Source organism: Streptopelia decaocto, assembly GCF_964273445.1.
Source record: "Streptopelia decaocto genome assembly, chromosome: Z".
NCBI classification, from domain to species: domain Eukaryota; kingdom Metazoa; phylum Chordata; class Aves; order Columbiformes; family Columbidae; genus Streptopelia; species Streptopelia decaocto.
Window position 1 is genome coordinate 41,072,123 of NC_138657.1, and position 12,559 is coordinate 41,084,681.

At 44.3% G+C, this 12,559-nt stretch overlaps 1 protein-coding gene across 3 annotated transcripts in view; it reads right to left on the reverse strand.

Moving 5' to 3' along the window:
- The window catches only part of GNE (glucosamine (UDP-N-acetyl)-2-epimerase/N-acetylmannosamine kinase), a 34,897-nt gene extending 23,251 nt beyond the window's left edge, over positions 1-11,646 (reverse strand). The window contains exon 1 of one of the 3 annotated variants that reach the window (XM_082075630.1): positions 11,508-11,646. In XM_082075630.1, coding sequence (XP_081931756.1) covers positions 11,508-11,558 — 51 coding nt within the window. In that variant the 5' untranslated portion in view covers positions 11,559-11,646. Of the gene's footprint in view, positions 1-1,863; positions 2,042-2,085; positions 2,207-11,507 lie in introns of those variants that run through there. The other 2 variants (XM_082075632.1, XM_082075634.1) reach the window with 2 other exon arrangements.
- Positions 11,647-12,559: the final 913 nt, after the last annotated feature.

Sequence of the window (12,559 nt, forward strand, 5' to 3'; positions counted from 1 at the left end):
GTTAACTACATAGAGAAATTTACCACTAATTTAACCAGTTTATTTTTTTTTCAGGTTAAGCTGGGTGATGATTTCTAAAGAAACGTGACGTATTGCTACATCACAGTTTAAAACCATGCAGAATTCTTTCTTGACTTTGACCAGTTCTGAGCCTGTAAATGCAAAAATAATTCTGAATTTTCAGATACCATTCACTGTCAACATGTAATAGCAAAGTCCCTTCAACCCTTAACAGTATATTCCTTCAAGGAGAGCTGTAATGTCCTAGCTACATAATTTTGTTATCACTACAATTCTAAAATTTATTAATAGGTTTTGCAGGCTAATAACCTCTTTTCAGAACTGTTCACTGAAACTCTTTAAAATAATTAATCACTACCAGCTGCCTTTAAGTTTCTATGTGTTTGATGACAGACTGAGTTTGATCTACACAGCCTTATCTAGTCTGAGATTTTACTGTTCCAAGGTCTACCTCTTCCACCTTGCTAGGACTCGTAATCTTCAGCAGAAAGGAGAAGAAATAAAACAGTGCTCCATGAAGGACTACTTGAAATAATTAATCTCTAGCTGTTTTGGCCTACTGCTCTTCCATATCCCATCTTAAGGCTTTTAGACTATTAGAGGTTCAAGGACTTTTTAAGACTGGGGGATTCTGGGCCAAATTTTACAGCAATCAAGTATCTACTGCTTATGCCAAGTGCAATGCCAAGTGCATGAGACACCTCTTTATCAGCGTTCCACAAACAAATGATGCCACTTGTATATTCTACATTCACATTTCTGAAGCAATGATTTTCAAAATCGAAGAGCCAGGAATACTCCTCTTTACAATCTCAAAACTCTCCATGTGTCTGTGTGCTTGTGGAGTCATTTGATCTTCCCACTTGCTTCACTGTGTAGTACGCATATAGGTTATTCAGCCCAAAACTCTTCCCACAACATGTGCTAGTGAATGTATTCATGCCACACCCCTTTAGCCACGGACCTATTGCTTCTGTTTGGCCTGTAAGCACACACATGCAGTGCCTGTTCCTGCAGCCCTTTGCAGGTTAATGATCGAAACCAACTCTTGCAGCAAGCCCCCTTGAACACATCTGTGCAAATGGAAAAAGCATTCTCACTGCCACCTAGCAGTTTGTTTCTTATATCACCCTGAGCACATATTACCCCATGCTGAGGCAAGAAACTCTTTGCATCATTTCCCCCAACAAATGGGATCAACCTCTTGACTGCCCTCCTTCCTTGTTTGTATGTGGTATCTCCCCCTACAGACCTCTCAAGTTATACAGATAGATTTATTAGCCAAGGGCAGGGTCTGCCCTTCTGTGTCTCCTTTCTTCCACACCTGCAAAGTACCATTCCCGCTCTACACCCCAATATGAATTAGCATAAACGTCTGCATGGAAAATCCTTCTGCCTTGTAGCACACGTGTGCACCTATCTGTCTTCAAGCTTGCTTCCTCTACAGGTCTGTTAAATCCACGTGTGCAAGGCCAGTCCCTCAACACACCTCCAACATTCAAAAGCACATACGTGTCTTTTTAGGGATGAACTTTCCCTTCTCCCACATGTGGACAGGTGTAAGCAGCAACACCTACGGCCGTTCTCTTTATTCCATCGATAAAGACTCGTGAGCGCCGCTCCGTTTGCAGGATTTACAGACACGCGCGTGCGCATACACCTTCCCACGGCCATTCCCGCTCAACTCCGCCACAGATCCGCGCGCCCCCCACTCAGGACCACCCGCCGCATTCACGTGCGCACGCGCCGCCCGCTTTCCCCAGCACCCACCCTCGCGCAGAACCATAGAATAATTTTGGTTGGAAGAGACCCTTAAGATCCCCGAGTCCAACCGCAACCTACATCCGACACAAGCTCAGGAGCGCCCCAGGCGCATGCGCGCCAAGCCCCGGCATTACGCTGTCCGCGGCGCGCGACACTGCCCACGCGCAGCCGGCGCAGCTCTTCCTGCTCTGCACAGCCCGCCAGCGGCTCGGCAGAGCTCCCGCCGGCCCCCAGCCCCCATTCCAGGCCGTCAGCCGGTGCCACGCGCCCCTCCCCGCCCGGCAGCACGGCCCCGGACACCTCGTGGAGGCTGGGCCAGGCTGGCGCGGCCCCACTTCGCAATCGCCTCGGTCCGCGGTCGGCCGTCCCCACGCCGAGATGGCAGCTGCGGCGCAGGAGCCTGGCGCATCCAACGCCGAGCTGGCACAGAGACCCCGCCCCTAGAAGGGCGGTCCCTTCCCGCCTGCCTGCGTGGGGCGTGGGGCGTGGGGGAGGGGCAACGGGGCCTCGCTGCGGAGCTGGGATTGTCCGGGGCCAGCTCCTAACAAGGAACTGCGTCCTTGTGACAGGGCCGCCACGTACTGTCTGTCACTTAATAAATGGCATACCATGATTCAGTACTCATGAGAGCAGTCCATTTAAAACTGCTGAATGATCTTACAGCTTCAGTGGGGATCACCATCATGTTAAGAGCTTTTACATTGAGGGCTGTCTTAAAACCATGAACTGTGAGTTTTCCTGTATGAGATGCAAAGTGAGGACATCCAGCAATGCCAGGAAGAATGAGGAGGTTGCCTGATCTTGCAGGCTGTGAAGAACTAGAGCCATCTACCATTAAGAGCCTGTAGCTCATGAAAAGCTTCTGGGTGTGCTGCAGAATTCTATGACTTTCTTGTTAATTCAGTTAAGAATGACTGCATTTACTTAAATCCTGTTGACTTCATTGGCATGTGACAATCAAGAAAGCTGTTAAAACAGCTGTCAAGTGGTGTTGGCCATCTATGTGTTTCAGCTGATTGTAAAAGAGATGTGTCTTGTTTTCTCTGCTGGATGTATTCTGGGGTCAAAGTGAACTCTTATTAGTGAGATTACTGTGACTTGGAGCCTAGTTAAGTACCCTAGGCACCATATGTAACAGCAACCTACGCCCACTATATTTTGCTATGGGAACACCTTCTAGTAATATGAGAATTCTCCAGCCATTTTCTCCTTCTCATACTTGTGTGACTGGAACCTGACAGTCTAATGTGCTAGGGCCATCCATCTGATCAAGATGCTGCTGGATTCAGCTATTTGGTACCTGCACTCTGACATAGTTTCTCAGACCAAATTGTACCATTGTTGATCCATATAATATCTGAAGTGTCTCAAATCCCTTCTGCTTTCACGCTCTGCTTCTCAGAAAAATTAGTGTTAATAGTGACTCCTGTGTCTGACATGCCTGAAATAGATAGGAGGAATGTACCTTACTAGGGAGAAAAAGTTGACTTTTCTAGCAGATAACAAATATTTGTTTAGAAAGGCTTTCAGGAACAAATACTGAAGTCTTCAATTAAAAAAAAAAAAATCTTAAATAGGAATTATGGCAATATAATTTAATTTAAAAATTAAAAAAACCCTTAAGACTTGCCCTCAGGAATTTAACATTCTGAACTGTTTCCCAATAGAGACTGAAATAACATCTTATATGATGATGTTCAGAAAGTCCTCAGACAGCTGTGGTCCAATGAGTCATAACTCCTCAAAGCCTCAGTGTTTTGAGAATATTGCAGCACACCCACTTCTCAAATTACCAGGGATCTTAACTTGAAATACTCACCAGAGGTAGTAATAGCAACTGGAAGGCACCTTAGGTTAGATTCATGTCCCACCTAAGTTGTTTTCATTGTTCTCTGCATTGCTAGATTTTCTTTATGCATATTGCACATTGCTTAGAAACCTATGTGCATTCTGGAAATATCTTTAGAAGCAAGTTTGCATTGTCTTATGTAAACGCTTTTGAGTAATCATAAGCTCACCAGTATATCTACATCTGGCTTCACTGAAAGAAAATGCTGAGGAAGAGCCTGAATCATATTTAAGCACAAGTGTATGAAAGTGTGTATACATTTACAAATTCTGAATTATACTAGTACTTATGCAGCTAGAAGCAACTGCACTGAGAGTTAATTATTCTTACAACAGCATCAGTGCATTGCTTGATGTGTTTTTTTCCAGAAGTGTCATAATGGTGGTTTAGCATCTTGCAACACAAGCTGCAGAAGGGGGAAAGTTTATGCTCCTGGTTATTTCTCACCCACAGACCTCACATATTACATATAGAACGAAATTAACCTTGTGTTACTCAGTGAGCCCTGCCCCAAGTCTCTCCAGCAGAGAGAAAAACGCTATCGAGAAAAATGAGATGGGAGAGGTCTCAGTCCATAATCTGCCTTTTCCAGTCTGCCTTACCCTTTGCTGCTCAAAATCACAAATGACAGTGTGAAGGCAGTCTCCTATGCTTGCCAAGCCCTGAGGGAGTACTGAGGGTCATTAGAGGAGTAGGGTCACAGTGTTCACATTAATTCATTGGCTTTCTCCTCATCAAAAAGCTATGTACAAATGGTAAAAGCCCTGCAGGGACTAAACATACATTAATACTGAAAGTGTTGGGATATCCTGGAGTTAAGAAGCTTCTTTCTAGAGAGGTCATGCTGCTTAAGATTTGAACAGAAGAAGCAAGATCATCTGGTTTGGTTTGCAGCTGCCTCAAAGATGAGACTCTGGAAACCTGTTCTGAAAAAGATGAAAGGTCCTAAACTGTGGTCTGACAAGGGATTTGTCAGTGCATGATTATGCCCAGGAGATGGACAGTGTGGACAGATAGAGGGAGTATCATTGTGAACTTCTGCACTGGGGCTAAGTGCTTCTTCCCTCCTGAAAGAAAAGGAATATGTCTTTTTAAATCAACCTCTACATGAGATGGAGCTTTAATTACTTATTTTCTTAACTCTTCATTTACATCCATTTTATTTATGTCAAGACAAGCTGCTCAGTGTAAGAAAGTGAAAACTTAAGATTTTCAAAAGCAACTAGAAGCAGCTGTCCATGTCAATTCTGTACTATCCAGCCTAAAACACTTGAAAGCAATTTGAATTTTAAAGGTGATGGTCATAGTGCTTGCAGAAGAGCAGGTACTTCTGACACAGTCAAACTAATAAATTTTGAAGATTCTGGCAGAGCAGTGCTCAGCTTCTGTGAATGTACTGTATTATGAATATCCCTTATAGGAAAAGACCAAGTAACACACACTACATGATATAAGGAGAATATAAGCAGATACTGTAGGAAAAGTGTAACAAGTTACCACCTTCCTACATTTTCCTGTTTATTTTTCCCAGTTAAAACTACCAGGTGAGCTGTGTAGCTAATTGTAACTGTAAGCAATGACAACATGCTAGGCTGGCATCACATCATGGGCTTGCAGCTTTTATCTGATGTTTCAGAGAAAGCAAAGAGGTGGAGGGTACGACAATGATATACATGCTATGCAAAGGGAAATTCTGGGTTTTATTCGCTCCTCACCACAACATCTATCTCTCATGTATTTTCTTAGTATCTTATGCTAACACAAAAAGAGGACCTGCATGTGGATAACATTGTTACGGACAGATTTCCCAGCCAAGGGAGAGGAAATCCAAAACTGTGAAAATTTGTTCGCTGTCTCAGGGGAGGGTATGTGTCCACAGAAGAACAATGAAGCTGGTGAAGGGAGCTGTCTTATGAGGAGCATCTGAGGGAACAGGGGTTGTTTAGTCTGGAGAAAAGAAAGCTCTGAGGAGACCTTATCACTCTCTACAACTACCTGAAAGGAGGTTGTAGCAAGGTGCTACTTGCTTCTCCCAGTAGCAAGTGATAGGACAAGATGAAACGGTCTCAAGTTGTGCCAGGGAAGGCTTAGATTGGATATTAGGAAAAATTTCTTCACAGAAGAGGTTGTCAAGCATTGGAACAGGCTGCCAGGGAAGTAGTTGAGTCACCTTCCCTGGAGGTGTTTAAAAGATGTGTAGACATGGCACTAAGAGACACGGTTTAGTGGTGGACTTGATAGTGTTAAGCTAACAGCTGGACTCAATGATCTTAAAGGTCTTTTCCAACCTAAGTTATTCTATGTTAAAATCAAGTGCATCAAACCACTAGGTAACAAGCAGAGTTGTGTATCTCATTGAAATAACTAGGAATTAGCTAAAAAAAAAATCACAATATTTTATTTAAAGCTGACAGTGTTAACTTGTTAACAGTCTCATCTTTCTTATTGGAAAGATGGTATATGGTGATGGCTGAACTATTACAATATAACTGCATTTGCCTATATCCTATAAAATTTGAGTCAAGTTTCCAATAACTAGCCAGAGTTGCAGGATGTGATAGAGGCATGATATGAAAAGCAACCTCTGTTCTAGGGAATTCTTTGGCCAGAGGTGGTGAGATAGTATCTATCTGAAACGCAAGCAAAGCACTGGAAAGAGTTCTAGCAATGTCAGTAGGATTTTTTTCAGTTAATTCAATCTCTAACAACTTGAGACTTTATCTTAATTTCAGCTAAAATCCCTACAAACCCTTTCTTTCCCACTCCCTCTCTCTAAAAATAAAATAGTGGAACGGACCCACTTTTTGCTGTCATCATGTGATCAATGCTGCTTGTGTGATTTGTTTAATCCTTCCAAAGGGTCTGTTTTCTTTGCATGTATTAAAAGCTCTTAAGGTTATGGTTTGTTTGTTTCTTCTGAAACTCCACTCCTGTTCAGTCCTGCTGAAATAAATATGATTGCTATTGCTGATTGTTGACACACATCAAACATCCACTGAGCAATATGACACAGTTCAACATACCCAAGCTGGCTTCAAAACAGTTGGGTTTTGAACAATGATGGCAGCCTAGACTGGCATGATTCTTGTGGTAAAATTCTTCCTCTTACTATGCTGATGCCTGTGCTGTGCACCTAAACCTCCTTGATCAGCAGACAACATAGTTTACTTGAAACAACTTGGGGTGTGTTCAAACAGGAATGAATAGGGCCCCTGTATATGCTCAAAGTAGCTGGACAAAAGCCAGTGAGGAACCAGCTTAAGTGGAAGCTGTCATCACTAGGTAAGAACAGTGGGTAATTTTACCAAATACTACATCCCAGTTTGCACCTCAGTTACAGGTGGGAGAGTGATTTGTTATGCATACTTGGTTGAGGAAACCACGCAGAAAAAGCAGCCAAGTTATCTGGATGCAAATGACTTTCATATGTGTAAGGCCAGAAAGCAAGTTCAGTTAAGGTTTCTCAGTTCTGGTCACTTTGGGCTTTTATCACAATAACAAGTTGTTTATATTTCTTTAAATAGGCAAGTTTGCAAGACTGAGCTTGATTCTCTATCCGGGTTTCAGTAAAAGCTAAACCCATGTCATTTCTGCTTCATTCCTACTGTATTATCACAGTTTTAAAGATGGAAGATATGAAATTACCATATTCCAGTAGTGCTGTGGTTCTAACCTTGTGTTCTGCTCTGTACCATGCAGCCCTCTGCCCTCACTCCAATATTCCTTTCAGTGGGTGCAAAGAGACAAGGGTGAACTGTGTCCAGAGGAACAGCTGTGCATGTTGGTCTGTGGAGGCTTGTGAGCTCTAACAAAGATGCAAGAGCTGTGCTGTCTTGGAGCAGGAAGTTCAACAGGCTAGAAGCTGGGAGAAAAGGAGGGGGGGTGCCAGAAATTATCATCTAGTGATAAGACTGCCTAATTTTTCTGCTTAAAGTTGGCATACAGTGTTGAAAAGAAAGATAAATGTCTGACAGTAAGAAGGACTACTGCATCAAACTCTGGCCTCTTGTAACTATTAATACCTCCTGTGTTGTGCACAGGTCTAGAGGCTCCTGTTTGCTCTCCTTGTCCAACTAGCATATCTTTTTTTCAGATCTTTCTTATCCCTTCTGAGGATCTATGGCATCCTCCTTGCATGCAGATGTGTTTTTAATGTGGCAGTCAGCTGAAAAATATTTGAAATATTAATCTCCACTGGTAATTCCTAATTTCTAATTTAAGGGGTACAAATGCTACTACAAAACTACAAAAAAGAGAAAATCTGTTAAGCAGAGATCTGGTGTCAGGACTAGAGAATGATAATAGTAAACATGTATTTCTAGCCTTTTTCCATATGAAAGGATTTTTTTTTTTTTTCTGTGTAGTTTGCAGACTGTTACTTTGGCTATTAACCGCACAGACAAAAAATGTGATGAAAGAAGAAAATGTGATTGTAAAGATGGTTACAGCACAAAGCATATAGTCAGTTTACAGATTCAAAGACAGATTAGGAAATTTTGAGAGACAGAGAATATTAAATGAGCAAAGAAGTGTAGCTGTAGCTGTTCACTAAGCAAAGGGTAAATTGTCCTGTTTTGGAAGCTTGTAACACAGTAGGTATCGTTAGCCGAGTTATTCAAATGTCTTATTTAACCATGTGACTTTTAAAGCAATCTTAAAGTCTAAACTATTACATGGATATTGTAATTTCCTGAAAAAAATTCAGATTTTTCATTTGAAGAGCCTGCAGAGAGGTAATGCAAGGCTCAAATGGAAGTCAAAAGCAGAGTGTTTTCTGTATCAGGCATCACACAAAATATGGTTTTGTTTTTAATTCTGAGTCAAGAATAAAATGTCCTTATTTTTGTTTGGAGTATCTATAGTCCTTATTTTCCTTACTAGCAATCTCCAGAAACAGTTTTGTTTTTTCCAAACGAGAAAGAAAAATCAAGGAAAAGTAAAAACAAGCACACAATTTTTAAAAAGGTACTATCTTTGAAGAGTGCATAGAAAGCCTTCAATCGACAAACGTTCTGTAAGAGTGCTTTACTTGGACAGGAAGCCACGACCTTGTAGATGATGAAAACCAACTCTCTGGAGTTCAAGATGACATTTAGGAAAACAAAAAAACCCCACATGTTAAGTGGCCATTTACTTCTTTCCTTCCTTCTTTTTGATACTCATCTGGAAAAAGTCATGTGAAAAGCATGACTCAGCTGTTATTCTGACTTAACTTTAAGGATAGTGTAGTTTTCTCACGTGGATTTGCTGCCCATGTTCTTTTATTAAAGCTTGATTTAGTGCTGTATATTTTAATGAAAGATGGTTCTGAATTACATCAAAATAAAAGCAACTGCTAAAATATTCCCTGATTTTGCAGGAAGGGCAGCTCTCTTGATAGATGTTCTAACCTGAGCACACATGCCTGTAGGCTATGCTGAGTCCCCCTGGGAAAGACCATACACCACCAAGAGACTAGCAGTCTATTCTCCCAAGCCTCAATATGTGTCAGGAAGCAGGCCGTTACAGATCACTTTCTGACTGGCCTGGCTACTGAGGCAGTACTTACTAGAATCGCAGCCTGAATGTTCCTGCCATTTGGCTAGTGACACTCCAAGTTGTGAGATGCTCCCCTTCATACTTCTCCTGTGCTTTCTGAAACTGCTGTGTGAATCTCTGAAAGGCAGTTAGGGAATACTGACACTGTATAGCATGATGTCATGCTTGTATTTTCTCATACAAAGTTCTATGATCCATCTTGATCTTTTACAATGTAATTGTAAGAAAAAGCATCCAATTTCATAGGGATTTTCAAAAGGACATTTTGCATTTTCAAAGCTATGTACTTTCTGGGAAAATCACTATGAGTGGCTTCTACCACATGAAATAATGCTGGTTCATGGAAAAGATTACAGGGATCCTTGACTCTGCCTTAGTCTCAATTTTACATAACTAATAAAAATCCCCTTCCCCTGAACAGTACAATGTTGATGGGAATCTCCTTTCCTTAAGTATTTCCTCTAGTGTGGGCTGCCAAACTTCTTACTATTTCATCCAGTCTGGAGGTAGATCTGCTAGGTATCATATGGTAAAGGAGCAATGCAGCAGAGGTGAGAAACCTTCTGGTGGAAAAGTGCTCCCAAGTCAAAAAGTCCATTTAGTTTTTGTGTACTAACACCGGGGGACATAAAAACATTCTATAGTTCCCATCAATGTCCTCAATTTCCTTAAAGCTCCTTAATGGGGAGCTTTGTTAATTTTTACTTCTGTTCCTAAGTTGGTTTACTCTTTAGCATCTGCTGTACTGACATAGTGGTGTCACATTTGGACTTGGAGCATGAGAGGGAATAAAAATAAGGACAATTTACATATTTTTAGTGCCTGCTGGAAATACATTTCTTTAAAGCCTAAACCTGGGTCCTAGATGGATGCCTTCATTGGACAATATCCAAGGTGATGATATTTCTCAACACCTCCAGATCTCAGGGAGACCTGGAGACAAATCTCAAGTCAAAGCTGGCTAGGATGCAAGAGGAAAGGGACAATATGTAAGGAAACACTTCAGAGAAAAAGGTATTTCCAACTGACATATTAAGACATTCAGATTCAAGTGGGACAGGCCACCTATATATAACAGGCACACACCATTTCTTTTGTATTTTGGCAGACATCACCTCCATGCCTTTTCCACACCCTTCCTGTATGCAGAGTGCCATACCCCTTGATAGCTTAAAACACCTGACAGGCTGGCACAAAACCTGCTCTGCAGGTGGAAAAGTGAACAGCCTGGGGCAACAGGACCAGTTGCACCACTAAGCACCACTTCCGGCAGTGGGAATGCTGGCCAAGGGGCAAGAAATCATGACCACTCCTGGGAGAAACTGGCTGGCTCTTTGATGCTCTCTCCAGTGCCACCTTCCCAACCTTTCTGGACTTCCTATCCTTCTTCTCCCTGCTGTGTGCCTTTCTCTGCCTTTCCCTCAACATTGCGCTCACTTCACTTGTTATTTGGATACCTTCCGAGAAAACCTACCTAAAAAATTACCCCGCAGAGCTCAAGGACCCTTGTCACCCTGCCTGCATTCATATGTGTTCTCCCAGCTGCTCTCCATGCTCTACTTGGAACTTAATCTTTCGAGGGTTCATGCCTTTCCTCCCACTGTGCCCGTACAGCACCTGGCATGGTGCTCATTTCCACTAGTACATCCGCAAAATAAACCTGATTAATAATCTTAAAACCCTGCCAAACCACCACCCAAGTAGTACCTCAACGTGGGTGAGTCCAAACCTAATCTCTCATCTCCCAAATAATAGACAAGGAAGTCCAAGTGACAAGGAATAGAGTGCTAGCTTTGTGAGGGTCCCCAGCTCCCCATAGCTTGCTATGGACTGAATAATGAAAAGAGAATCCAGAAAGAATGGGCACGAATGCACAACCATTAAGTACCGTTCTCCGGAGGACTTTTAAATGCCCGTTAGCCGGCACGGCCGCAAATGCCATATGCCAAATGGAGAAACAGAGGGCACAAAGCCAAATCCCGCGTTGGCCCTGGAGGCGGCACCTTCCGTGACATCCCCGCGGAGCGGGCAGGAAGGTCTCCGCCGGGGTTCACCACACGCTGGGTGCCGGCTCGACCTCGCCCGCAGGGCTGCCCTAGCGCGGGCTGCCTGCAGGCACCGTCTCGGCGGAACGCTGCCTCCCGCGGGGACAGTGCGGCCCGTCTGGCCGCTGCTACTGCCCCTACTTGCTCACCCGCCTGAGAACAGCGCTGACAAACGGCGGCTCCCGCAGCCTCCGCCAGGCGAGCACGCCCGCGGAGCATTCCCCGCCCGCACCGCCGAACCGTCCCACCTTGGGGCCCCCGCCGGGCAGGGAGTGAAACCGCTGACTTACGTGGGGGCCGTCGGCGAGCGGCTCTCGGCGCGGCGGGGCGTTGGTCCCCATGGAGGCCGGCGGGGCCACGGCGCCGAGTCGCTTTCCGGGCGTCTCTGCTGCTTCCAGGAAGGGGCCGTCGGGCCGCCGCGGGAGCAGCACCCGCGGCCAGCACCACGCCGGGACCGCCCCGAGCCACAAGCACCGCCTTCGCTCGCCCTCGGGCGGGGGGCAAGGGCTTCTCGGCCGTTCTGGGATGAGTTCACGCCAAGCCGGAGATCGTGAGGCGTGCTGGGTGCCAAGGCTTTTAGTATTGCATTTACAAAGGCCATGCTGGTATCCCTGCAGAGCACTTGTACTCGGTTACCTCACATGTTAGGGGAATTGCCTCCTAGTGTGCTCCTGCATCTCAGGGAGACATTCCCCTGCTGGGTACCACCTGTGCACGCACAGCAGTTGGGAGGTCCAGGAAGCCTTACCACTGCAAAGCCTAGTCTGTGGATATTATCAGATAGTATCAATGACACCTTGTGTTTTTAGCATTGCCAAGAGTATGCAGATCTGTTCAGAACAACAGGAACCTGCAGGTGTCTCCTGGCAGGGAACCTGAGGGGCGTGTATGGCACCTGCCTCAAACAAGCTAGTCTTCCAAGCACAAGTCTGGGAAATAGAAGCAGCCAGAACTGTAGAAGTCTGATACCAGCTGCTTCTTACCTTTGCAAGGCTGTGTTTTGCTGTGGCTTGTTTGCAGCTGTACCTCTGACCCTTTTCAGGTCCTGGGGGCTGCATGTCCCAAGGGAGCCATGCAGTTGCCCTTTTCACACAGGGCTCTGAGCTGCTGTAGTCACCTGTGTGACCCCTGACTTTCAAGGTCATCTTGGGGTACTTGCAGTTCTTTCCTGTCCTTTGATTTCTGACAGTGGGCCTTAGTATTCGCAGAAGAATTACTTGTCTCCAGCCATTCTCTCCTTTCTGCTTGTTTTTCTTGAAACACACACATTCAACCTATCACATAAATTTATAGCAGAAGTGCTCCTGTAAGCAGGTCAGCATACAGCACCTCTAAATGTTAC